Source organism: Papio anubis, chromosome 14, assembly GCF_008728515.1.
Source record: "Papio anubis isolate 15944 chromosome 14, Panubis1.0, whole genome shotgun sequence".
NCBI classification, from domain to species: Eukaryota; Metazoa; Chordata; class Mammalia; order Primates; family Cercopithecidae; genus Papio; species Papio anubis.
The window spans coordinates 103,213,639-103,239,488 of record NC_044989.1 but is presented as its reverse complement, the minus strand read 5'-3'; the positions used below and the strand labels follow the sequence as shown (position 1 = coordinate 103,239,488).

General features: G+C 46.4%; 1 protein-coding gene across 5 annotated transcripts in view; it reads right to left on the bottom strand.

Moving 5' to 3' along the window:
* AFF3 (AF4/FMR2 family member 3) overlaps positions 1 to 25,850 on the bottom strand; it is a 599,573-nt gene that overhangs the window by 45,542 nt on the left and 528,181 nt on the right. For all 5 annotated transcript variants that reach the window (XM_009184764.4, XM_009184766.4, XM_017947790.3 and 2 more), the window contains 2 exons: positions 14,391 to 14,577; positions 5,832 to 6,926 (listed from right to left, as the gene is read on the bottom strand). In XM_009184764.4, coding sequence (XP_009183028.2) covers positions 5,832 to 6,926; positions 14,391 to 14,577 — 1,282 coding nt within the window. The remainder of the gene's footprint in view (positions 1 to 5,831; positions 6,927 to 14,390; positions 14,578 to 25,850) is intronic.

The following is a 25,850-nucleotide window of genomic DNA, read 5'->3' as shown; positions in this document are numbered from 1 at the left end:
TTGGGAGGCCGAGGCAGGCGGATCACGAGGTCAGGAGATCGACACCATTCTGGCCAACATGGTGAAACCCCATCTCTACTAAAATACAAAAAATTAGCCAGATGTGGTGGTGGGCGCCTGTAGTCCCAGGTACTCGGGAGGCTGAGGCAGAAGAATCACTTGAACCCGGGAGGCAGAGATTGCAGTGAGCCAAGATCACACCACTGCACTCCAGCCTGGTGACAGAGTGAGACTCCATCTCAAATAAAAAAAAAAAAAAAAAAAAAAAAGAATTGCCTTTTGTGAACTGCAACCAGAAGCTATTATCTCTTGATGCCTTAATTCTAGTTTTCAGTTACTATCCCATGACATCTTAGAATCCATAAAGTACCTTTTCCCAAAAACAGTACTTTGATTGGATCCTTGTTGCCATGATTGGGTTTAATTTTATTTATTTATTTAGAGAGAGAGTCTTGCTCTGTCACCCAGGCTGGAATGCAGTGGTGCGATTATGGCTCACTGCAGCCTCGACCTCCCAGGCTCAAGTGATTCTCCTGCCTCAGCCTTCCAAGCAGCTGGGCCTGCAAGTGCGTGCCACCATGCCTGGCTATATTTTTGTCTTTTTTTGTAGAGATGAGGTTTTGCCATGTTGCTCAGGCTGATCTCAAACTCCTGGGCTCAGGTGATCCTCCCACCTTGGCCTCCCTGAGTGCTGGGATTACAGGTGTGAGCGAACAGGCCAGCCTGTGTTTAACTTTAGATATGTGTTAAGCTGCAACACAAATGTATTCAGGAAGTGCCATTTTCCATGAGCTAACAGGAACCTAGTATGGTATCCTCAGGGCTGTCTGCCTTGTTTTGCAGGAGACAAGCGCCAGCACCAAAGAAAGGCTCTGACCTTCTCGCTTTGGCTGGAATTTTGCCACACAGCCTCTGCCACAGGGGCTCCCAGATGCCCACACTGTAATAGTGCCCCCATGGAAGGCCCAAACCAAAGCTCTGAGATCTCGGTCCTTAGCTCCAGGGCTCCAGCAGGGCGAGACTCCACACGTTTGACAGCCAGGTCTACGGGGTCATGTTGGCCCATCTCCAGCACCCAGTATGGGGGTACTAGTGCCCAGAATACCAGGTAACGAGCACTATGGAAATGTTCTTTCATTTCTCTCGTGTCTGTGTTTAATGATGATTCCTTAGATTTTATGAGTACAGCCCGGTGTCAGGCTTAGTGTAAATGAAGTTTCTTAAGTTAAAATAAAAATGGCCATAAGTAATACAACTATTTTTTTTTTCTTTTTCTTTTTTTGGAGACGGAGTCTCGCTCTGTCGCCCAGGCTGGAGTGCAGCGGTGTGATCTCGGCTCACTGCAAGCTCCACCTTCCAGGTTCATGCCATTCTCCTGCCTCAGCCTCCTGAGAGGCTGGGACTACAGGCGCCGCCACCACGCCCGGCTAGTTTTTTGTATTTTTTTTTTTTTAGTAGAGACAGGGTTTCACTGTGTTAGCCAGGATCGTCTTGATCTCCTGACCTCGTGATCCGCCCGTCTCAGCCTCCCAAAGTGCTGGGATTACAGGCTTGAGCCACCGCGCCCGGCCAGTAATACAACTATTTAAACACAGAATATTATGGAATTTTATGTACATCTTTCTGCACCTCTCTCTAGTAAACTCTGTATGCCTGGACGGCTTTATGTATTTCCAATCTGTCTATATATTACCAACGTCTGTCTCTGCATATTTCATATATGTGTATTTTTCCATCAGCCTATTCATTTAGCCATCCATCCCAGAGGCAGTAGCCACACGCATTCCCAGATGATTAATCGATAGATTGATTCCTACACTCAACAAAGATTCAGTACCAGCAAGTAGTAAGGAAGACAGGGTGTGTAGAGAAAAACAGGAGGAACAGTGGGTAGGGAAGAAAATGAGCTGCTATGTATTACTGACTTGCATTGTTTGAACATATTGTGTGAATCTGACAACACCTCTGCGAAGATGTCAGTATTTTCTTTTCTTTTTTTTTTTTTTTGAGATGAAGTCTCCTTCTGTTGCCAGGCTGTCATGCAATGGCATGCTCTCAGCTCAGTGCGACCTCCGCCTCCTGGGTTGAAGTGATTCTCCTGCCTCAGCCTCCTGAGTAGCTGGGATTATAGGTGCGTGCCACCACATCCAGCTATTTTTGTATTTTTAGTTTTTTTTTTTTTGTATTTTTGTTGGCTAGGATGGTCTCAATCTCTTGACCTTGTGATCCACCCACCTTGGCCTCCCAAAGTGCTGGGATTATAGGCGTGAGCCACCATGGCCAGCCCCGATGTCAGCATTTTCTAGATGGAGAAACTGATGTTCAGAGAAAGTAAGGTCACCTGATGAAGATCACCCAGGAGGCCAAGGACCATATATAACTTTCTGGGTCTAGTGCAAAATGAAAATGCTGGGCCCCTTGTTCAAAAAGCAGGAAAAGAGTGATGTTATAAAGCCCTCAAATAGAAAACATTTTCCTTTCTTTCACAGTCTCTGTCATGGAGGTGTCTACAGAATTTGCTATACACGTTGTACTTCTCTGGGCATGGGGATACCTGGCGCAGGGGCGAGTGTAGCTTCTCAAGGGCCCTGTCTGCCCTGGGATGAGGCATATGTGTGCGGCCCACCAGTGTGGGCGTGCATTCCCCTCCTGCCAATCAGAGGCCCTACCTGTGGTGTCCGAGTCGTCAGGCATTTCCCCAATAACCCACAGCAATGGGCAACCCCCAGGGATTGCAAGACCCTCTTTGGAATGTCTTACTACCTGGATCAGGGATGGGCAAGATCCTTCCTGTGCCTGCACCCAGGCCCCTTCTTGGGGCAAGGGCAGCAATGGTCCCTGGACTCAGACAGGAAGTGGGAGGCTGCCTAGGGCCCAGGGTGCCAGGAGGCAGAAGTGCAGGCAGAACCTGCCCTGCAGAAACAGGCAGGAGGTGGGAACACAGTGAGTCAAAGCTCCATATGCCCCTGCACATGTACCATCAATTTGCAGCGTCACATATTCAAAGATTACGGGAAAAATTTTAAGATGGCAGCCACAAGCATTCAACTCCAAGGTGCCCTGGGTGATGCACACCAGTGTGGTCCCATGCATGGGGCCCATGAAAAGCTGGCCCTGCAGGAGGTAAATGGTAAAGATGGGATTTGAGGTCAGGTCACTTTGGTGTGAAAATCCACACACTTTCCATTATATGTGAGTACTCTCAGGGCAATGGGGACCAACTAAGGGCGCCCACTGCAGGCTAATAATGGCCAGTGCTGGGTGGAAACTATGTTGGGGTCTCTTTATAAAATCATCTTTGCTGGCTGGGCGCAGTGGCTCACTCCTATAATCCCAGCACTTTGGGAGGCCAAGGCAGGCGGATCACCTGAGGTCAGGAGTTCGAGACCAGCCTGACCAACATGGTGAAACCCTGTCTCTACTAAAAATACAAAATTAGCTGGGCATGGTGGCGTGTGCCTGTAATCCCAGCTACTTGGGAGGCTGAGGCAGGAGAATCACTTGAACCCGGGAGGTGGAGGTTGCAGTGAGCCAAGATGGTGGAGCATCACTGCACTGCAGCCTGGGCAACAAGAGCAAAACTCCATCTCAAAAAAAAAAAAAAAAAAATTGTTTTTTTCTTTGCATCCATACCAAGGAAAAGTAAAAAGCTGCCCCTTGAAGATATTTCTTTTCATGAACTTTCTTGCAAGGGCTTCAAATTCTACTTTATAGGCATAAATTACTTAATGTTATTAATACTATGTGAAGAAACGCATCCTTTGGTACTTTATTTTTTATTTTATTTATTTATTTCTTTGAGATGGAGTCTTGCTCTGTTGCCCAGGCTGGAGTGTAGTGGCACGACTTTGGCTCACTGCAACCTCCCCCTCCCAGGTTCAAGTGATTCTCCTGCCTCAGCCTCCTGAGTAGTTGGGACTACAGGTGCGCACCATCATGCCCAGCTAATTTTTTATATTTTAGTAGAGATGGGATTTCACCATGTTGCCCAGGCTGGTCTCGATCTCCTGAGCTCAGGCAATCTGCCCACCTCGACCTCCCAAAGTGCTAGGATTAGAGGCGTGAGCCACTGTACCCAGCCTGGTACTTTAGAATAAATTTCTCTGGTCATAGGTACCCTTAGGTCACAAAGATGATTGTCATAAAAAGGAGACTGCATGCCTTTTCCATGCACACTTGCAAAGCAAGGAATATATTCACCATAGCCAGGACAAGGTAACAAGGCGTTCTCCTTAGTCCCCTTCTCAATCAGGGATTCGAAATAGCTGTGAAACATATGTGTCCAGTCTAACTTTTCTGTTGATAGACTAGACTGCCTTCAGAAAACTGTAAAATATACAAACCTTAGACTGATTTCTTATTGTGACGCTCTGAAGCCAGACAGCCTGGGTTCATTCCTGGCTCAGCCCCTGAGCACCTATGTAACCTTGGGCAAAGCTGCTTTAGGCTCTCTGAGCCTCTGTTCCCTCTCCGTAAAGTGGGTATGACAATAATATTTGCCTCATAAAGTTATAAGGATGAAATGATTTAACATGTATAAAGTGCCTAAAGCAGCATCTGCCATGGGGACCTATAGACTTGTGAGCTGTTACTGAAAACTTTGTCCTGAATTTGGAGCCATCCATGCATATTGCAATCTTGGTCTGTCACCCATTGTATTTTTCACTGTGGTAAAAATTGCTTTTGAATACGCAGTAACAGGAGGGGTTAAAAATCCTTAAAATTGGTTTTAATGGATGTTTAAGGTACTCCCTTGCGCAAAAACCTTCTTCGAAATGGGCTACACGTTCAGTGTCTGCTGCCAGAGATGACCCCCAGCTCTCCCTGTCCTTGTGCTGCCCTTCTCACTCCCTGGCCTCACCTCTTCCACCCCTGAGCCTGGACGTATTCAAATGTCCCTCCTCTATAGAGCCCTGTTTTCAGGGCCCCTCCACCATGAAGCCCTCCTTGACCAATGCTAACGGAAGCAACAGCTGCTGGTTCTGATGCTGCATTAGGGTCTGCCGTGTTCATTTTCACCTGCCACAGCCTTGAACTTCATGAGGCCACTGGCCTCTTGGGTCAATGAGTGATCCCACCATCAATGTCACCCCATTCCTCCAGGCAAAGAGTGGGGTTCTCATGTGTTTAGCTTTCTCACAGAGCCTACATCCAGCTGTGTGTGCACACACTTGATACATATTTCCCATTTTGACATGCAGTGGGATAAGGCTTAATTACCTATAACTATAAAATAGGGATAATAGGCCGGGCGTGGTGGCTCATGCCTGTAATCCCAGCACATTGGGAGGCTGAGGCAGGCAGATCACCTGAGGTCAGGAGTTCGAGACCAGCCTGGCCAACATGGTGAAACCCTGTCTTTACTAAAAACACAAAAAAATTAGCTGGGCATGGTGGTGGACGCCTGTAATCCCAGATACTTGGGAAGCTGAGGTTGGAGAATCGCCTGAACCTGGGAGGCAGAGGTTGCAGTGAGCCCAAATCGTGCCATTGTACTCCTGCTTGGGCGACAGAGCGAGACTCCCTCTCAAAAAAAAAAAAAAAAAAAAAAAAAAGAAAGAAAAAAAAAAAGGATAATAATGGTACTTCCCTCACTGAGCAGTTCTAAGGACTCAGCCAAGTTAGATGTTAAGTGCTTACAATAGTGTCTGGATATAGAAAGTATCCTCGAAGTGTGTGTTAGGTAAGGACACACAAAACTACTGTGGCAGCCTACGGTCCCTAACAGCAGCCTATGGGTGCTCTACCCAAGTACCCACAAGTTAAGACACAGCCCCTTCCCCTCCATATCCCCCCACCCCCCCGCACCCCAGTCCCAGCCCCAGGCCTACCTTGCGTTTCCTCTTGGATTTTGGCAAAGCCTTTTCTGCAGGTGTGTCTGAGGTGTGGCTGGGCGGTGCGCTCTCAGAGTCCTTGGTGGCAGGAGCGCTCAAGACCCCTGGTTCCTGCGGCAGGTGCTCCGGGATCCTGGACAGGAGGGTCAGGTCGATTTTGACCCAGAGAGACCTGACCTCATCACTGTCCTTTAGAGGGGACAGAAGTTCGTTCCGGCCAAAGGGGACCAGGGTGTAGAACTGCTCCTCCAGCTCCTTGGCGATGTCACTGGTGGTCCTGGCGTTGATGGAGCCTACAGGGGCCCTGGGACCATTGCCCCCGTTGGCAGCGGCCTCCTTCAGCCTCTGATCATTCCCGGAGGAGGCAGAGGCAGCCACGGTCTGTGCTTTGGACAGAGGGTACTCCTCCTGCTCGGACTCCAGGTCGGAGTCCGAGGAGGAGGACGACGATGACGACTCTGTCTCAATGAACTCCTTGGATTTGGGGACGATCCTGCTCAGCCCCCGCGTGCGGCGCTTCTCGCAGGTCACGGAGGAGCGCAGCTCCTTGCGGTGGCTCGCTCTGTTGTTGCCACAGGGCCTGGTTTTGGTGGGCTCCGGGGGGACCACCACGCTTGTCCCCAGCGCGTCCGGGGCCGCGGGCTCCTCGGGCCGGTGGAGGTTGGCGCCGTCCCCGGCTGAGGTCCTCTCCGTGCGCCTGGTGGGCTTCTTGCCCGCCGACCTCCGGGCGGGCGCAGGTGCGTTCTCCGCGGGCGCACAGGGCACTGCGGGCGGCGGGGCGGCTGCGCTCACAGCCACGGCCACGGCCGCGGGCGGGGACTTCTGCTTCACGCCTTTACTCCCAGGGGCCTTGTTGGCTGTCCTCGGCCTCTGCTCCTCCTTGCAGGTGCTCTTGACCTCCTTCTCCCTCAGGCTGGGCTGGCAAACGTCGGGGACTTTCCCACAGTCCTGGACGTCCTCTTTCACCGGGTTGTAGTACTGATTGCTCTCTGGCCCGTGGCTTTCGTTTTGGATCAGAATAGGCGGCTTGTGGGGATTAACTTTGTTCAGCCATTTATCCAGCTGCCACTTGTTGGAGGATGCCGGTTCAGCCTGAAAGCAGAAAACCGGTGACAAACAAAACATCTTTCATGACGGGCTCACTTAACAGGGGCCTGGCTGTTTTTATCTTGACTGAACTCCTCGAAGGGTATGAGCAGAAAATGAATGGGCCAGAAGCAAAGGGAAAATGGAAGCATTAAGTGTGTGTCACAGCCCCATGTGGCACTCAGGACGCCTGGATGATGCTGTCCTTACCTGCCCGTGGCACTAAATGTCCTTGCAGCACTTTCAAGTCTCTTTGGAAAAATAATGAAAGCATTGTGCCTCATTAGAACCCATTTCCTAGTACTTTTGAGTGTTAGTGTATATATATATATTTTATAATTATATGTACATATGTAAACTTGACATTCTCCAAAACTTAACTAGAGAATAGTTTAGAGGCCCTGACCACAAATCCCTTGTTTTTTTTTGGTGAGACTTAAACCTTTGGGAAGATCTGAAGAGGGGACTAAGTGGAACCTACAATCCCAAAAAATTAACACACGATTTATGTGTTGAGGGCAGGTAGGCTGTAGTTATTTGGTGGTAGGAGCAATGACCTTGGGAAGATGGCTTGTTTTGCATATAGATCTATTTCAGAGGGACTTGTGTATCTTTGGCAGCCTGACTGGGTCAGTCTATCCTCAACCTGCTTCCATCACACTTTGCTAGAAATATTTCGGACATAGAGGTGAGATGGAACACTTTCCTGCAAGCAGTTTTGCTGACTTAGAGCAACTCAAGAAAGTCACTGGTTTTGAACTGTGGCCTACAGGTTGGCTCTGGGACTGAAGGTGTGGGGATGGCTAGGGAATGCCCTGAAATGGATGGGAAATGTGTCGATGCATATTGTTCCTTGAAGAGGTCTGTAGTTTTCAGTTGTCTCTCTAAGAATCTATGTCTCAGAAAAATAAATAAATAAATAAAGGACCAATCCAATAATTTTACAGGGATTAAATGCCGATGTCTAAAAAAAGTCAATTTATCCAGTATTATGATTAGTAAGACAAAAAAAGGTGTATTGAGAATAAGAGAATTTTAGCCAGAGTATTTTCAATTTGTGACTCTAAGTGAAATGGGGAAAATATGTTGGCTAAGGTGATATGTTGTTTTCTTCCCTGTGGCCTTCCACCTTTCGAATTCGTGTCATCCGTTGTTTCAGGGGAGACCAGATACAAGGCTAGAGTAAGAAGACACTGCATAGGCTCCATACTTCAAGCTTGATCGGTTTAAGTCTAGAGCAAATTGAGTCTGTTGCCAGAGAAAAAACAGTTTAACATAATAAATTGAAAAGGTTCCTTTGAAGTATCAGGTTTGTTTTTCAACAGTGAGGCCTGTATTAAGAGCAGAACTTGGCTGGGCGCGGTGGCTCACGCCTGTAACTTTGGGAGGCCCAGCACTTTGGGAGGCAGAGGTGGGCGGATCACAAGGTCATGAGATCGAGACCATCCTGGCCAACGTGGTGAAACCCTGTCTCTACTAAAAATACAAAAAATAAGCCGGGCATATTGGTGGGCGCCTGTAGTCCCAGCTATTCGGGAGGCTGAGGCAGGAGAATGGCGTGAACCCAGGAGGCGGAGCTTGCAGTGAGCAGAGATCGCGCCACTGCACTGCAGCCTGGGCGACAGAGTGAGACTCCGTCTCAAAAAAAAAAAAAAAAAAAAAAAAAGCAGAACTCAGGGCTCTTGGCCTCACCCCAGGCATTGAGGATTTCAGAGGGGGAACAAGAGGGCTGCATCATAGATGCAGGGGCCCTGGCTGAGTCCGGGGCACAGCTCAGGGAAATGGGAAGCCTCTGATGGACCAGAGGGGCCTGGGGCCAAGAGGAATTGGCCACAGAGCATGGGGATCGGGCAACCAAAGCTATGACAGGGACTGTGGACATCTTGCTGGTTGCCCCAAACCAGATGGGACCAACTGCCCTTCAGGGCAGACTGGCACAGGGTGGCTGGTGACTTGGAGAAGCAGGAAAATTTCAGTGAAGGCCAGAAGGAGGATGAAGGCCCCTTCCCTGGGCTGTGAGGATGCAGAAGCCCATCCTAGAGTGTAGGTGGGGAAGGGGGGACCCCCCCCGGCCCTGACACAGATTCTGGTCTCTGACATGACTTTTTTCTTTGCTTGTTTTCATGCCACCAACAGAACCAGAGGCTCCAGAGAAATATGCAAATGAGTAGAAAGACAGAACGTTTTTGCACCTCTGAGTTCTATGTAAATCATGACCTCACTTTATTTAGCTTCTCCGGACAAAGGGAACATGGGAAACCTATGGAGCATGCCCGGTGCATGTGGCAGTGGTAGGTGTCCTCCCATGGTCAGAGAAAGCAGGACAGTGGGACACAGAACAGCTTCTCGGCCAAGGGGATCCCTCACCTCCCCTGAGATTAGCTGAGACCGCCTGAAAGCTACTTTGGTGGCAAAAATCAATGGCTTCTAATTTTGTCTCCCCCAACCCCCTTTTCTCTCATTAAGTCAGTGCCTTCACCTGTGCCTCAGCTTCCCTAGAGAAATGGGGCACAGTAAATAGGAACGGGTGCTGAAGGGGCCTCTTGCAGAAAGGGCGCACATATTGGGAGAGGGCGCACACACGCACACACACACACACACACGCACACACGGTAGAACACACCCCTCAGGCTGGCCCCACCGCTGCGTTTCACGCTAGTTCTCCCGCTGCCACCATCCAGAGCCTTCTATCGCTCACATCTCATATGTGAGAGAACACGGAAGTCTGTCTGTAGCCAAAACACAGCTGCACATGGGAAAATTCACACTGAAACTTCCCAGCAGGAGCATTAACAGAAGGGCAGAAGTTAATACATTTAGTACAGGCCCACTGCCTGGTATGCTTTAGGGTCATTTTTTCGGCACTTCACAGCTGAAGAAATCAGTTTGAAGTACCCACTTTCCACGCATCACTAAATCATACTTTTTTTTTTTTTTTTTTCTCAAGGATCTACAATAACCTCCTATTGCCTCTCAAACAAAATCCAAATTCCTAAGGCTGGCGTTCAAGGGCGTCCATTATCGTCCATTGTCAGAATACCTACAGTTTAACTCCCACTTCATGTGTATTATCTCATTTAATCTTTACAGCTAAGAACGGTTATCACCCCTAACTTGTAGATGAGGCTCAGAGAGCCTAAGGGACACACCCAGCGCTGCACAGCTACCGGGCTCCACCGAGACTAACTTCGTACTCATCTAGGTTTAAAGACCAGCTGTCTCCACTGCTGCATCACTGTGTCTCCCACTACTGTCTGGCAGAGCCTCGTGAGAGGGGGACCGCATTCCTTCGAGAAATGTCAGTCTTCAACCTAAGATGACAGCATTAGATCCGAATTTTGGAGAAAATACCAAGAACACTCCAAACAGTACTTGTTGCCCTCTGTTACACTCAATTGCCTTGTCTTTTGATGTTCGTATTTGTTTCATGTGTATATATGTCTTGTGTCTTCAAAAAAGCCAAATGCTTCTTTCAGGCGAGGGCCGGGTCTCTGTTTCTTTAGTATCCCTTACAGGATTTGGGAAATGTCACATACTAGGTCAGGGAGGCAGATTACTACGTCTCTCCTCCTAATAAGAACTCACAATGAGCTGTCACTCACATTGTACCACTTATTCCTTTATCATCATCATTCCCGCCCCCACCCACAACCTCACAGATTAGGCAGAGCAGGAATATCTGCATTCTGGAAATGAGGCAATTCTGACGAAGGAAGCTGCAAGGATACAGAGTTTAGTGGCAGTGAGGAGGGGAAACTCAGGCTGCAGACGCCAGGCCACGACATGCAGCAGTCCGCCTCCTGAGCCGTCCACCCGGGGTTTCTGCCCAAGCTTCTGGTTTGTTTGCTGGCTCGCTGCTTTATATTTTCAGCCACGACTCTCCTCCCTAATTGATCTTCCCTCTGACTCAGGCACCAGCTCTCCACCACGCACTCTGCTCCCTGCTTCATCTAAATCCTTCAAGTACCTGCTGCCACGGACCTCATAGGCACCTAATAAATGAGAAGCTTGTTGAATCAGTGAGCAACTTGAATCGCATTTCTGCTGATTTTTAAGAACGATCTAGGGCAGCATTTTCCAAAATGTGCTCTGAGCTCATCTGTCCCATGAAGGAGGGTTTCCAGAGTCAGATCGATTTGGGAAATGTTACAATGGAAAACACAGTACACCCAAGCCATAGTAAGGGCTGGGTGATGATTCTGTAGGTAAAGAGGTGGGATAAACCTATTTTATCCCAGATCTCCTCAACATGATGTGTCTGGGATATTTTTTTTTCTCCCACATAATATTTATTGTACAACAGAGGTCGAGGGAGTTCCGTGTGTGGGGTCAACATGTTAGCTGAGTGGAAAAGCAACTTCCCCTGCAAAGCTCTGGTGTAAGAGGCTGTACAGTACCCGGAAAGCAGATTAGACTCCGGTGAGAAAAAGTAGTCTGAGACCAGTGAAGCCCACATCATGCCACAGAGCAGGCCCCTCCGTGCTGCGTGGGAGCATGGCATCACCATACTACAGTGATTTACGTGAAACAAATTGGCTCTCAACACACACAGCAGAAAGAACATCTCCTACACATCTCAGCTGAGCCCAGTGGGTTTTCTGAGTGCTGGGACACGGTGGGGAGAATGCAGGGCGCCTCCTACGCCCACAGCAGGATGTTACAGCAGGGGAGTGAGGAACAAAGGCGTTCTGCTTCAAAGCAGCACAAACTGGTCTGAGCAGCGGAATGTGAGGTGCATGGCTATGAGGAGCCCGACTGTCATGTGGGGTTGAGGAAAAGGAGTCTCACTGCTCTCTGTAAGGTGACCTGGGCCAGCTCCGCCAGACCAGGCAGCACACTGCGGAGGACACACAGGGTGATGTTACTTCCCGCCTTTGCCATTTGCAGTCTGCAAACCCATTTTCTTTCTAAAGGGTGTGTGTGTCTGTATTATCCTTAGGAAAAATGTTAAAAGAACTTTGCTTTTATTCCAACAAATACATTTCTTTCCTGCAGAAAGAAAGAATGTGTAGTGTGGCTAACACACGACCTGCTGCTTCTGCAGTCCTCTGTGTAGGGAAGCCAGGAATTCAAAACCACACGTAGCCTCAGGTGACTTAAACTTTTAGGACTGACTCCTTTAGGAGGCTCTTGCCGCCTCTCCTTAGTGAGGGGCCTCTGATAGCTGCTGGAAGAAGTGACAAGAGCCTCCTTTCATCACCCAAGAGTTCAAGTCTTTGTAATTATCTCAGTGACATTTAAAAAGCACTGGCTTAAAGCACTTTATAACTGCACTGCTCTTTTTTTTTTTTTCTTCTTTTTCTTTGAGACGGAGTCTGTCTCTGTCACCCAGAATGGAGTGCAGTGGTGTGATCTTGGCTCACTGCAACCTCCGCCTCCAGGATTCAAGTGATTCTCCTGCCTCAGGCTCTTGAGGAGCTGGATTACAGGCACCCACCACCACGCCCGGCTAATTTTTGTATTTTTAGTAGAGACGTGGTTTCACCATGTTGGTCAGGCTGGTCTCGAACTCCTGACCTCGTGATCCACCTGCCTCGGCCTTCCAAAGTGCTGGGATTACAGGTGTGAGCCACTGCGCCAGGCCAACTGTACTGGTCTTAAATGAGGTTTCAGTCAACACGGGAGCTCTAGGACCTACATTTCAGGATGAAAATAAGACTGAACATTCATGAATTTAACCTGCAAAGCCACAAGGAGGAGCCTGGATGGGGGATCTTCAGACACATGAACACTTTTTGGATATCCCCACTGCCTACCCTGTCCTTGTACTGTCCCTGGGACACAGTTATTTCTTATAACTAAATATTCCAGAATTTCTCCACAAAGTATAGCATAAAGCAGGCTTTAAAGAAGCCGGCTCAACTCTTCTACTTTATCTAACTCCTGTATGTTTTTCATTTTGAATTATCCCCATTAGAATGTCAGCTCTATGAAGATAGGGACATTTTCTGTCCTATAATTGCATATTCCAGGGCCAAGTACTGTGTGACTGATGCTCAGTAAATATTTGTTGAATGAATTCTGAATGAGTAAATGAATGAATGAATGAGTAAATGAAATTATGCGGAAGGAATAATAATTTAGTTTCTGGGAAAAGCCAGGGTTATGTTACCATAAGGCTTTCATAGGTTAATGTTGCTAAGAGCCTTCTCCTTATACAGAGATAGACAGTTGGATAAATAGATGGACAGATAGATGGACAGATGGAGAGACAGAGACAGAACCTCATGGGAAGGAGAGCGTGGAGAGACGGCATGGTTCAAGATGAATGGAGAGTCCTGAGGCAGGGCAGAAAGGTGCTGAGGAGAAAATGAGGATTGTAGGGAAACAAAATCTCCCTGATTTCACAGTGCTCCTGCAAAAACCCTCAGCCTCCTGAAAGAAGGAGGGAGGGGAAAAACCTGAAGGGACTGAAGAGCCACTCTGTGAACCTGAGATGGAAATACCACTGCTTTCAGGTATGATAACATCTAAGGCACCGCTATAAAAGCTGGACACGGGGAGGCTGATCCGGCCCATTAAGATGCTCCCCTCCCACTATGATTCAGGTTTGTAGAAGTGGGTTTAGTTCCATTTCAGAGCCTATTTAGGAATATGGCCCCCCATGGTACAGAGGGTTGCAAGTAAAAAATTAAACCTGACCATCATAGTCATGTCAAATGTTTACACACTCAAGAAGAAACTCTATTTTATTCCTTGTTTAGAAATTGGAGTCTACCCTTAGAGCTCTGCGGCTTGGGGAAGTTTCTCTCAGCCCTCTCCCAAGAACCTTTGTGCTCTGAATTACTATTTAATTTTCCCCTTTCTACTTTAAAGTAGAAATAGCAATGGTTTTTATTGGTCCCTTCTAATGTTTTTATAGGAGGCACCTAAATCTTCCACATAGATACTCATCACAGCTCTAAAAGGTTCCATCACTTTTTGGAGGTTGATGCTAATTTTTATATTTTCACAAAGAAAACACAGTTAAGAAGGTTTTATTAATATTTATAGCCCTTGTTCTTCTGATCCATGACAAACGGCAAAAAGGTAAGAATCTGACCACGTCCAATCCATAAAACCCCTTTCCCTGTGATTTACAGGTGGTCACACTTCCCAGGCGGTGAGTGGCCCTGTCCAGTGACTGCCCTGGCTGACCCCGAGGGAGACCTGAGCCATAGGTTATTTCCTGTCAGTGATGTTTACAGCATACTTGGAAATTTCTGGAAGTCAAGATAGAGATTTGGGAGCAATGAAAGTTGATGTTTCTGTACTTCAAAGGAAGCTGTGTAATTAGGACACTGTGAGGTGGGGACAGCATGGGGAAAATGTGGAGCCCGAGGCCCACAGCCTCCTCCTGTCCAGCACCTGGCTTGGGGGTCTGCAGGAGGGAGGAGACCTGCAGCAGTGTGACAGGGACAATGCCAGGACTTGCTATCATCCTGGAGACAGAAGTGGGCAGAGGAGGGGCCTGAGCCAGGTAGCGCTTACCTCGGGGCTGGAGAAGTGGGGGGGCTTGCTGCCCTCACTCTCGCTGGAGCTGCTCTCGGTCTCCGAGTCAGATCCTGAGCTGCTCTCTGAGTCGCTGGAGGAGCTGCTGCTGCCGCTGCTGCTGCTGCTGCTGCTGCCCTTGCTGGAAGGCACTGAGGTTCTGCAGTTGGGCTGCTGGACCACGGTGCTGCCAGCCCACGAGGCCCCCGGGAAGGAGAGGGAAGGAAAGCCAAGTGAGCAAACAGGAAAACACCACCAAGCTGTCATGCACCCCAAGGAGGGAGGAGGCACGCAGCCTACACATCTGTCAACCATGACCTGGAACTCAAAGAGCAGGCGTCGAGGTCAAAGTCATCCTAAAGGTTAAAGCAACTCATATATAGAAGTAAAATCGGGAGTGAAGTTGGTGCCCCTTGGTAGTCGGGCACTGGTTATTCGTGTGGCCATTTTGGAAGGGAAGGTGGTGTAACATTCAGATGGCTGTTTCTATTTTGCTGCTGTTCTGGGAATGGCTTTTAAAATGCATCCCAAAATCCAATCATCTACAAAAATGCAAGGAAATCCAAAAAGCTTGAACTATTTTGCAAAGCATGAAAATGACTGCTTTATTTTTGCCCTAGAGGAAAATGCAGCATGATGGCAGGGATTAGGCAGAGGGCTGTCAGGAAGGGCATGGCGTTCTGCTCTGAGCTTTCATGGCCTGCTGGAAGGTTCCAGAGACCGAGGGACTGTCCAAGTTCATGTCTTGCTTCCTCCCTTTTCCCACCTGTAGTTGAGTGCTGTAGCGATTACAGGTGCTGGGATGTTGTTATAAACTGTAACCTTCCTTTGAGCCCTTTCCTGGAGAACTGAAGATCCCTCACTGACACACTTTTGTATATTCTGGGCTTTACAATTCAATCCCAGTGCTGTGGCTTATAGGAACTGCGTTTCACATTTATACTTGATGTTTACATCCATGCTGAAATTTGCCAGAAAGTCATTACATACTCAAAGATAACAAGAAAAATTGACTGATGCTTTCCAATAGTAATTCATTAACCATAAAAATTCAAATAGCATACATCCACCCAGAATGTGTTCGAGCAAAAAAGAAAATTTCAGTCCTCACATAATATTCAATATCTTCAACGTCCTTTATTAACAAAATTGAAAGACACCATAATGTGTTCTTTTGAGGTCAAGCTCTAAATACGAAAAATGCCAGTCACTCTTGTATGCTGAGTCACCAAATACCTGCTTGCTTCCACCTATGACCAGCGCTTCTATAGGACCGAGCATCAGTGAAGGCCAGGGGCCAGGGAGCTGGAGGGGGGGTTGACGGTTTCAAGTGCAAAGCAGCCTGGACACGATAAAGGACTCCTTTCACCCATCCCTTAAATCTTTGATACATGCTTTGCCCCACGAGGACTTTCATGAATCCTGGGTATAGGGGTGGGGATGGAGGCAACACTCACTGCAGCTTTGTTTCTATAAAAACCACCAGACAAGAAACTATCTTGCAGGATAGCTAAAAATAAAAGCACCTCTTGGAACAGCAGGGTTAGGGGAACTAGAGTTTGGATATAACTTTCCCCAGTGGGGTTTTCATTTCTTTCACCAATGTTGCCGCCCATACTGATTGTCTGGCAAAATTCTTCAGCATCAGACAACATCTGCACGTTCATGCCTTGCCTGAGCTGCAGCACTTTCTTTTCCAGCCTGTTGTTATTTGTGTCTAGAATTGAGTGAGGGATCCTGGATCTTAAGACAGAGTAGGGCAAGGGACAGTTAGAGCTCAGGGGCCGTAATATTTCTTTCCTTCCTTATGAACAAAAATCCGTCTTTCCTGTTGGCTGAATCTAGATGGTTACTATCAGTGGAATCACAAAAAAAAAGACGATTGAATTCTGACTGAACATGAACATCTGGGATCCAGGTTAATAGTTTGTAGAACCTGACAGAAACAAGCAATGGGGAATATTTAATAAATGGTGCTGGGAGAACTGGCTAGCCATATGCAGAAGATTGAAACTGGACCCCTTACTTACACCATATACAAAAATCAACTCAAGATAGATTAAAGACTTAAATTTACAAACTAAAACTGTAAAACCCCTGGAAGACAACCTAGGCAACACCATTCAGGACACACGAATGGGCAAAGATTTCATGACAAAGACGTCAAAAGCAATTGCACCAAAAGCAAAACTTGACAAATGAGATCTAAGTAAACTAAAGAGCTTCTGCACAGCAAAAGAAATTCATCAACAAACAGACAACCTACAGAATGGGAGGAAATTTTTGCAAACTATGTATTTGACAAAGCTCTAATATCCAGCATTTATAAGGAACTTAAACAAATTTACAAGAAAAAAAACAACCTTATTAAAAAGTGGGCAAAGGACATGAACAGACACTTTTCAAAAGAAGACATACATGCGGCCAACAAGCATATGAAAAAAAGCTCAACATCACTGATCATCAGAGAAATGCAAATCAAAACCACAATGAGATACCATCTCACACCAATCAGAATGACTATTATGTAAAAGTCCAAAAAAAACAGGTATTGGCGAGGTTGTGGAGAAAAAGGAACCCTTAGACACTGCTGGTAGACGTGTACATTAGTTCAACCATCGTGGAAGACAGTGTGGTGATTCCTCAAAGACCTAAAGATAGAAACATCATTCAACCCAGCCATCCCATTACTGGGTATAAACCCAAAGGAATACAGATCATTCTGTCATAAAGACACATGCACACGTATGTTCACTGCAACACTATTCACAATAGCAAAAACACAGAATTAACTCAAATGCCCATCAATGACAGACTGGATAAAGAAAATGTGGTACACATATACCATGAAATACAATGCAACCATTAAAAAAAAAAAAAAAAAGATTATATCCTTTGCAGGGACATGGATGGAGCTGAAGGCCATTATCCTTACCAAACTAACACAGGAACGGAAAAACCAAATACCGCGTGTTCTCACTTATAAGTGGGAGCTAAATGATGAGAACACATGGACACTGAGAAGGGAACTACACACCCTGGGGCCTACTGGAGGGTGGAAGATGGGAGGAGGGCGATGGTCAGGAAAAATAAACTAATGGGTACTAGGCTTAATACCTGGATGATGAAATAATCTGTACAACAAACCCCCATGGCACGTTTACCTATGTAACAAACCCACACATCCTGCACATGTGCCCCTTAACTTAAAAAAATAGTTTTTTGGTAGGTCCCAAAACACCCCAAACACGGGGGGAAACACACAAAAATAAACAAAAAAGCAAAACAACACATGGCTCAAAAGCTTCCCTGTTAAAAGGATGGGGTTGGGGGACACAGATGTGGAGGAAAGATATGTGTTTCTCTGCCACCCTCTGGAGTGACATCTGCCAACAATCAGCAAATGAAGATGAATAAAGAACATTCTGATCGGTGATCAAAACCATTGGACACCATAGAAAAACCAATCAGTCCATTCCATCTGCTTGCACTCAACAAAAAAACATGTGATGCTGATTCTGTGTGCTCTGGCCTTTGTGTGTACAGCACAGGCAGCAAGGTGTGTGGGATTCCTTGTGGCTTGCACCCCAAAGTGACTGTCTTTTGAAAAGCGGCACTTCAACTTCTTGGAAAGTGCCCATTCAATAGTTACCACGCTGCCCGCCTTTAATGGCTTCGGTCCTGAAGTGATGAGGCACACTAGCCCAAGGAGGCAGCATCTCCGATCTGAATTATATTGGCAGAAAAACCTTATACTTTAATGTTTTCCTTTCTTAAATTACGAAATTCACTTAAAATGACAGCTTTACTGGCATAACTATTATCTGTTTTTAAAACAGCCGAGAGAGCCAAGAGTTTAGGTTTTTCTTCATACTTTACTTGTAAGGGTTGTGCAATTTACAATGTCTGGATTAAATATATTCATGTTTCAATGGTCCCGGTAGAGAGTATGTATTATAATCTAGAAACAGTCATAGCAAAGATGGGGGCAGACTTTCCTGCGACGGCGCTAGTAGCTCCAGTTGTGGGGTCAAGATCACTCTCCCCACTTCCATGAAGGTAGCTCCTTGGGGGTCAGCTGACCATTCTGGCCTCAGTGTAGTGACTGCTCCCACCACGGGTGCTTGCAGCTGCTTTACCCACCATGGGGCAGCTGCAGCAGTGAGGGTGGCAGAGCCAAGATGAGGAAGCCAGGAATGGACTTCCCTGCAGACAAGTACCAGTGAAAGGATGGACTCGGCTGAATCACATACACACACATATACACACATCTCTAGAATTTGTTGTTGCCCAGGCTGGAGTGCAGTGGCGATCATGGCTCCCTGCAGCCTCAAACTCCTGGGCTCAGGCAATCGTCCCTCCTCAGCCTCCCGAGTAGCTGGAACTACAGGCATGTACCACCACACCAGGCTAATTTTTCTATTTTTTATAAAGACAGGATCTTTCTATGTTGTCTAGGCTAGTCCTGAACTCCTGGCTTCAAGCAATCCTTCCACCTCAGCCTCCCAAAGTGCTGGGATTACAGGTATGAGCCGCTGCACCCGGCCTAGGCTTTTTTTTTTTTTTTTTTGAGACAGAGTCTTGCTCTGTCGCCCAGGCTGGAGTGCAGTGGCCGGATCTCGGCTCACTGCAAGCTCCGCCTCCCGGGTTTACGCCATTCTCCTGCCTCAGCCTCCCGAGTAGCTGGGACTACAGGCGCCCGCCACCTCGCCTGGCTAGTTTTTTTTTTTTTGTATTTTTTTAGTAGAGACGGGGTTTCACCGTGTTAGCCAGGATGGTCTCGATCTCCTGACCTCGTGATCTGCCCGTCTCGGCCTCCCAAAGTGCTGGGATTACAGGCTTGAGCCACCGCGCCCGGCCCGGCCTAGGCTTTATATATTTAAAATTGCAAACTGAAAATTTTGGTGTGCCGATTGGTTGTCATGTTTACGTACCAAAGATGCCTAAAAAAATTAACTTAAGCCTGGGCAAGATAGTGAGACCCTGTCTCTATCAAACCCCTGCCCCCCTCCCCCCCAAAAAAAAAAACAACAAATTAGCTGGGTGTGCTGGCATGAGCCTGTGGTCCCAGCTACTCAGGATTACTTGAGCCTGGGAGGTCAAGGCTGCAGTAAACCATGATTGTGCCACGCACCCCAGTCTGGGTGACAGAGCAAGGCCCTGTCAAAAAAAAATATGTTCTAGTGGATTTTTTCCTGAAATGATAATGCGGATTGGTTGACATGATGACACAAACTTGGACAATTTTTAGCATACTACCTACCAAGTTCTTGGACCCAGTGCCATCTCATGAACATGGTGCCATTTGACAGCAGCCGTAAAACATTACTGAGATCATGGAATAAAAGTCTTTGTGTCACCAAAGCTCAGCACAGTGCCTGGCACATAACAGGCGTTCATGTGTGATTACTGAATGAAAAAGTAAAGAGAAAAAAAATCCATCATTGGGTTAATGAGTTTTTTTTTTAAATTAAAAAAAAGTTTGAATCTTTTGAAAAGGTTATAATGTCAGTTTTCCAATTAAAAAATATTTGAGAGTACTTCAGCAACCTTTAAGACAGACTTCGTCCTTTCTGAGAATATTTCTTTAAATGTACTCTTAAGTTTCATCTGCTATAATGTAAGCACAGTTCCCTCTCGGATGGTTTGTTTACTTTTTGCATTTTGATTTCATGAAATGTTTGACTGGTTTTGTGAGTGGTCAGAGCCAAATACACCTTTGAGAGAGGTCCAGCTTTCTCTAAATGATCTGCTTGGTGCGTTTCTTCCTATGGCTGCAGTGACACCTTCCTTTTGGAATCCAGCCTTGGCTAAGTCTGAATGCAGACTGTAAAGTAAAAGACCTGGAGGCCAGGCGCGGTGGCTCATGCCTGTAATCCCAGCACTTAAGGAGGCCAAGGTGGGCAGATCACGAGGTCAAGAGTTTGAGACCAGCCCAGCCAACATAGTAAAACCCCGTCTCTACTAAAAATATAAAAAATTAGCTGGGTGTGGTGGTGGGCGCCTATAATCCCAGCAACTCGGGAGGCTGAGGCAGGAGAACTGCTTGAACCTGGGAGGCGGAGGTTGCAGTGAGCCGAGATTGTGCCACTGCACTCCAGCCCGGGTGACAATGCGAGACTCCGTCTCAAAAACAAAAAAACAAACAAAAAAAACCCCAAAAAACAAAACAAAAAATAACCCAAAAGATCTGGAACCCAAATGACAAAATCTTGGATCTCACAGTCAAGGGTGCTCCTGCCTGCCAAGTGTATTGTGGGGCCTGAAGACATATCCAAAATTGTCCACACACTTTTAACTGACAGGTAGCTTAGAGGCTCTCTGCCTGGTTGGTGCTGTGTGGACAGCTGTGGTGCTCACACCGCACCACACATGCTGTGGGCACTCCACTGGGATTGACTGAATAATAATGTTTCCTCCTCCTCATTCAACACTCTGTGAGAACACATGCTTGATATCCAAACCGTAACCAGTGTCCTGGCAACAGCAATCCTTTATTAATAGCATCACTATTGATATCAATTCATCTAACACCATACCACATAAGTAAAAATGGTAAATGCGGGCTTCAGGAGGTTTGCTATTGCTAGAGTTCTCGTCCAAAAAAAAAAAAAAACAAAAAACACCAACTGGCAGGCTGTTGCTTCTATCCTGAAATGTAATTGTTTGTTCTGCAATACTTCCAAGAATGATTTCTCTATAAAACTTGGCTTTTGAAGCTCTTCAGGGTCTGGTCTCAACCAGATTTCCAGCTTCACCTCAGTGGGTTTATCCCTAAACCTTGGCAATAATACATTTCTCAGCATCTGGACAGGCTGGGTCTGTTTCGAGCAGGGTGTCCTTGCGCATGCTATTTTCTGTGCCAGAAGGTCCTTTTTCTCTTTTTCCTTTGAGTTACTGTTACCTCCTACTCCTGCAGGACTAAGCGGCTATGTTTCCCTACTCTGTAAAGGTTTTCCCAGCTCCCCCAGGCACCAGTGATGTTTCCTCCCCAGTCCCTCTAGCACATTGCCCACGTCTCTATGGCAGCCCTTGCCACATTAAGGATTGGAATCATCTAATTTATTCAGGCAATGTATTTTTTTCTGTTCCCTTGGGAATTGTAGGAGTTCTTAAAACTGGTAACTTTAGAACGCTACCATTTACATGTGTATCAGGTTGAAAACTGAGAACCCACAGGGGCCACACAAGTAGCATCCGTGAGGGACGTGTTCAGGTATAAGCAAAACAAACGTGTAACATGTGGTTATAAATGTCCGCGGACCCTCAGCTCCCCAGCTGGGGCGAAGGAACCAAACTGGAGAATCCCACTATGTCAAATGCTGCTTCTCCAGGCCAGCCTATCTCTGTACCTGGAGACAAGAACTCATTATTATCAAATCTTTTGATTTTTTTTCACATGAAGTCCCAAATCCTTAGGTTTATATCAGATCTCCTGATTTTAAAATGCTGGTGACTAATTTGAAACGTTTTAACAATGACAAGTTTCATTGTGTTTTAGCAATGAAACGTATCTGCGGGTACGACAAGGCCGGTGAGGCGCTATTCTGAGACCTCTCATCTACGTCCCATTGTTACACGTTTTGAGATGGCTCAGTATAAAATAGAAAAATACAGAGACCCCAACCAGGAGAAGTTTTACCCACTCAGGAGTTTAGACTAGTAGGGCCAGGGACAAACAAGGGGTGAACCAAATACTCTCACTTCCACAGCCCACCTTTTTTTTCTTAAAGTAAAAGCAAGTTTATTAAGAAAGTAAAGGAATAAAAGAATGGCTACTCCATAGAGCAGTTACCAAATACCATTTTTTTTTTCTTTTTTTTTGTTTTACCTTAGGATTTTTTTTTTTTTTTTTGAGACAGAGTCTTGCTCTGTCCCCTAGGCTGGAGTGCAGTGACGCAATCTCGGCTCACTGCAAGCTCCGCCTTCCGGGTTCACGCCATTTTCCTGCCTCAGCCTCCAAAGTAACTGGGACTACAGGCGCCCGCCACCATGCCCGGCTAATTTTTTTGTATTTTTAGTAGAGACGGGGTTTCACCATGTCAGCTAGGATGGTCTCGATCTCCTGACCTTGTGATCCACCTGTCTTGGCCTCCCAAAGTGCTGGGGTTACAGGCTTGAGCCACCATGCCCGGCCAAGATTTTTTAAAAAAATTTTTTATTTCCATAGGTTTTGGGGGTGGGGACAGGTGGTATTTGTTTACATGAGTAAGTTCTTCAGCAGTGATTTATGAGATTTTGGTGCACCCATCACCCAAGCAGTAGACACTGAGCCCAATTCATAGTCGTTGATCCCTCACTCCTCTCCCACCTTTCTCCTGAATCCCGAAAGTCCATTGTAGCATTCTTAGGCCTTTGCATCCTCATAGCTTAGCTCCCACTTAGGAGTGAGAACATACGATGTTTGGTTTTCCATTCCTGAGTCACTTCACTTAGAATAATAGTCTCCAGTCCCATCCAGGTTGCTGCAAAGGCCATTAATTCATTCCTTTTCATGACTGAATAGTATTCCATGGGGTGTGTGTGTGTGTGTGTGTGTGTGTGTGTATATATATATATCACATTTTCTTTATCCACTTGTTGATTGATGGATCACCTCACTTATTTAAAAAAATTCTATTTTGAAATAAATACAGATTCACTGGAAGTTGCAAAAAACAATAGTACAGAGATTGTTCATGTACCCCTCACCCAGTTACTCCCAAGGTTAAATCTTATGTAACTATAGTATAATATCAAAACCAGAAAACTGACAATGGCACAATATATAGTTCCTTGTAATTTTATCACATGTATAGATGGTCAGGCCTCCGAGCCCCAGCCTGCAGGTATACATGCAGATGGCCTGAGGCAATCGAAAACCACAAAAGAAGTGAAACAGCCAGCTCCTGTCTTAACTGATTGACCAACCTTACAACATTCCATGATGACCTGTTCCTGCCCTGCCCCAACTGACTGATCCATCGACCTCGTGACGTTCTTCTTCTGGACAGTGAGTCCCATCATCTCTCCACCTTGCACCTTGTGACCCCTCCTCTGCTGACAATAGATAGCCACCTTTAACTGTAACTTTCCACTGCTTACCAGCCTTGCTGCTCACACAAAGCCTGTTGGTGGTCTTTTCACCCGGATGGGCTTGACATAGATTCATGTAACCACCACCACTATTAAAATATCGAACTGTCCCACCACCATAAAGATCTCCCTCATGACGCCCTTTTAGGGTCACTCACACCGACCTCCGCCCTCTACCATTCCTGATCTCTGGCGACCACTCATCCGTTTTCCGTCTCTAAAAGGCTGTCATTTTGAGAATGTTATAGAAATAGAATCACCATAGTTATGTGTTCTTTTTTAAACTAAATTATTGAGATAGAATTTATTCATAGTAAGTATCCTTTTGAGATGGGCCTTTTTTCAGTCAACTCAATGTCATGAGAGGCATCCACGGTTTTTAACACATCCATAGCTTGTTTCTTTTTATTGCCAGGTAGGATTCCATGGCACGGACCTTTAAAGGTTCACCTGTTTTTTTAACCATTCGCCCAATGAGGGACATTCTTGCTGCTTCCAGTTTTGGACTATTAAGAATAAGGCTGCTATGAATATTTCTGAATAGGTTTCTATGTGGATGTAAATGTCCATTTCTCTGGGACACTGCTTCCGGGCTTTCAAACTTGTCTTCTGTCTTCAAAATTTGACTCTCATGAGTCTGCACGGGGATTTCTTTGAGTTTATCTTGTTTGGGATTTGTTCAGATTCTTGAGTCTGTAGGTTTATGTCTTTTGTAAAATTTGGCTTTTTTTTTTTTCTTTTTTTTTGAGACGGAGTCTCGCTCTGTCTCCCAGGCTGGAGTGCAATGGCGCAATCTCGGCTCACTGCAAACTCCGCCTCCCGGGTTCACGCCATTCTCCTGCCTCAGCCTCCTGACTAGCGGGGACTATAGGCACCCGCCACCATGCCCAGCTAATTTTTTTGTGTTTTTAGTAGAGACGGGGTTTCACCGTGTTAGCCAGGATGGTCTCGATCTCCTGACCTTGTGATCCGCCTGTCTTGGCCTCCCAAAGTGCTGGGATTACAGGTGTGAGCCACCGTGCCTGGCCAAATTTGGCATTTTTAAAGCCATTATGAGTTTGAATACTTTCTGGATAATTTCCAGCCTCACTCTCTTTCTCTTGTCCTTCTGAAACTCTGATGACAACCATGTAAGATCTTTTCTTATAGTCCTGCAGGTCCCCAGGGCTCTGTCCTTCCCTACCCCCCAGTCTGTTTATTCTCTGTTGTTCCTATCAGGCAATTTCTCTTGTTCCATCTTCAGGTTCACTAATTTTCCCCTGCGTTCTCTTCATTCTGTGGTTGAGCTCATCCACTGAGTTTTTCAAATTTTGCTTATTGAATTTTTCAGTTCTAAAATTTCTATTTGCCTTTTCCTTGTATTTTCTTTATCATTGTGGTGAGACCCCCTACTTTTTCAGTTGTCTCAGCTTGTTTTTAATTGCCTATTGAAGCATTTTATGATGGCTACTTTAAAATGCTTGTCAGATAATTACAACATTGGTGTTGGTCTCAGTATTCGCATCTGTGGATTGTCTTTTCTCGTTCAAGTTGAGATTTTCCAGGTTCTTGGTATGACGAGTGATTTTCTATTGTATTCTGAACATTTTTGGTATGATAATACGTTGATTTTTTAAAATATGGCTTGTTTTTGCAGGCCTCCACTAATGCCATGTTGGCAGGTGTAGGGAGGGTTGTCTCCCTACAGTTGTGCAAAGGGGGACGTTTAAGCTCCCCCCACTCAGGCTTTGCTCAGGGGGATGGGGGCCACAGTTTTTTTTTTTTCCCCCCATGGTATTTGTCTGGAATAGGGTGGTTATTGTCTAAAAGTTTTCCACGGTGGTTCACACCTGTAATCTCAACACTTTGGGGAGGTCGAGGCGGGTGGATCACCTAAGGTCAGGAGTTCGAGACCAGCCTGGCCAACATGGTAAAACCCCGTCTCTACTAAAAATACATAAATTAGCTGGGCGTGGTGGTACGTGCCTATAATCCCAGCTACTCGGGAGGCTGAGGCAGGAGAATCGCTTGAACCCGGGAGGCAGAGGTTGCAGGGAACCGAGATTGCGCCACTGCACTCCAGCCTGAGCAACAGAGAGAGACTCCGTCTAAAAAAAAAAGAAAAAAATGTTCATCTCGCTAGGATATGCATTTCCTGACCCTTTGGTTACAGGGAACTGGCTTTCCTGTGGCTTGTGCCTGCTGCCAGGTTGCTGGCTTCTCCAGCATCTACTCTGTGCTATATAAGGAAAAAAGGAGACCCAGGAAAGTTACCACCATGTCTTTTCCTCAGGCCCGAAGGCCCGAGCTGATTTGCCCTCTCCCTGCCTCTCAGCCTTGTTATGTTTGTTTTATATGTAACACCCATTGAGTTTAGCTGTACTTAGCAGGAGGAGGAGGAAAAAG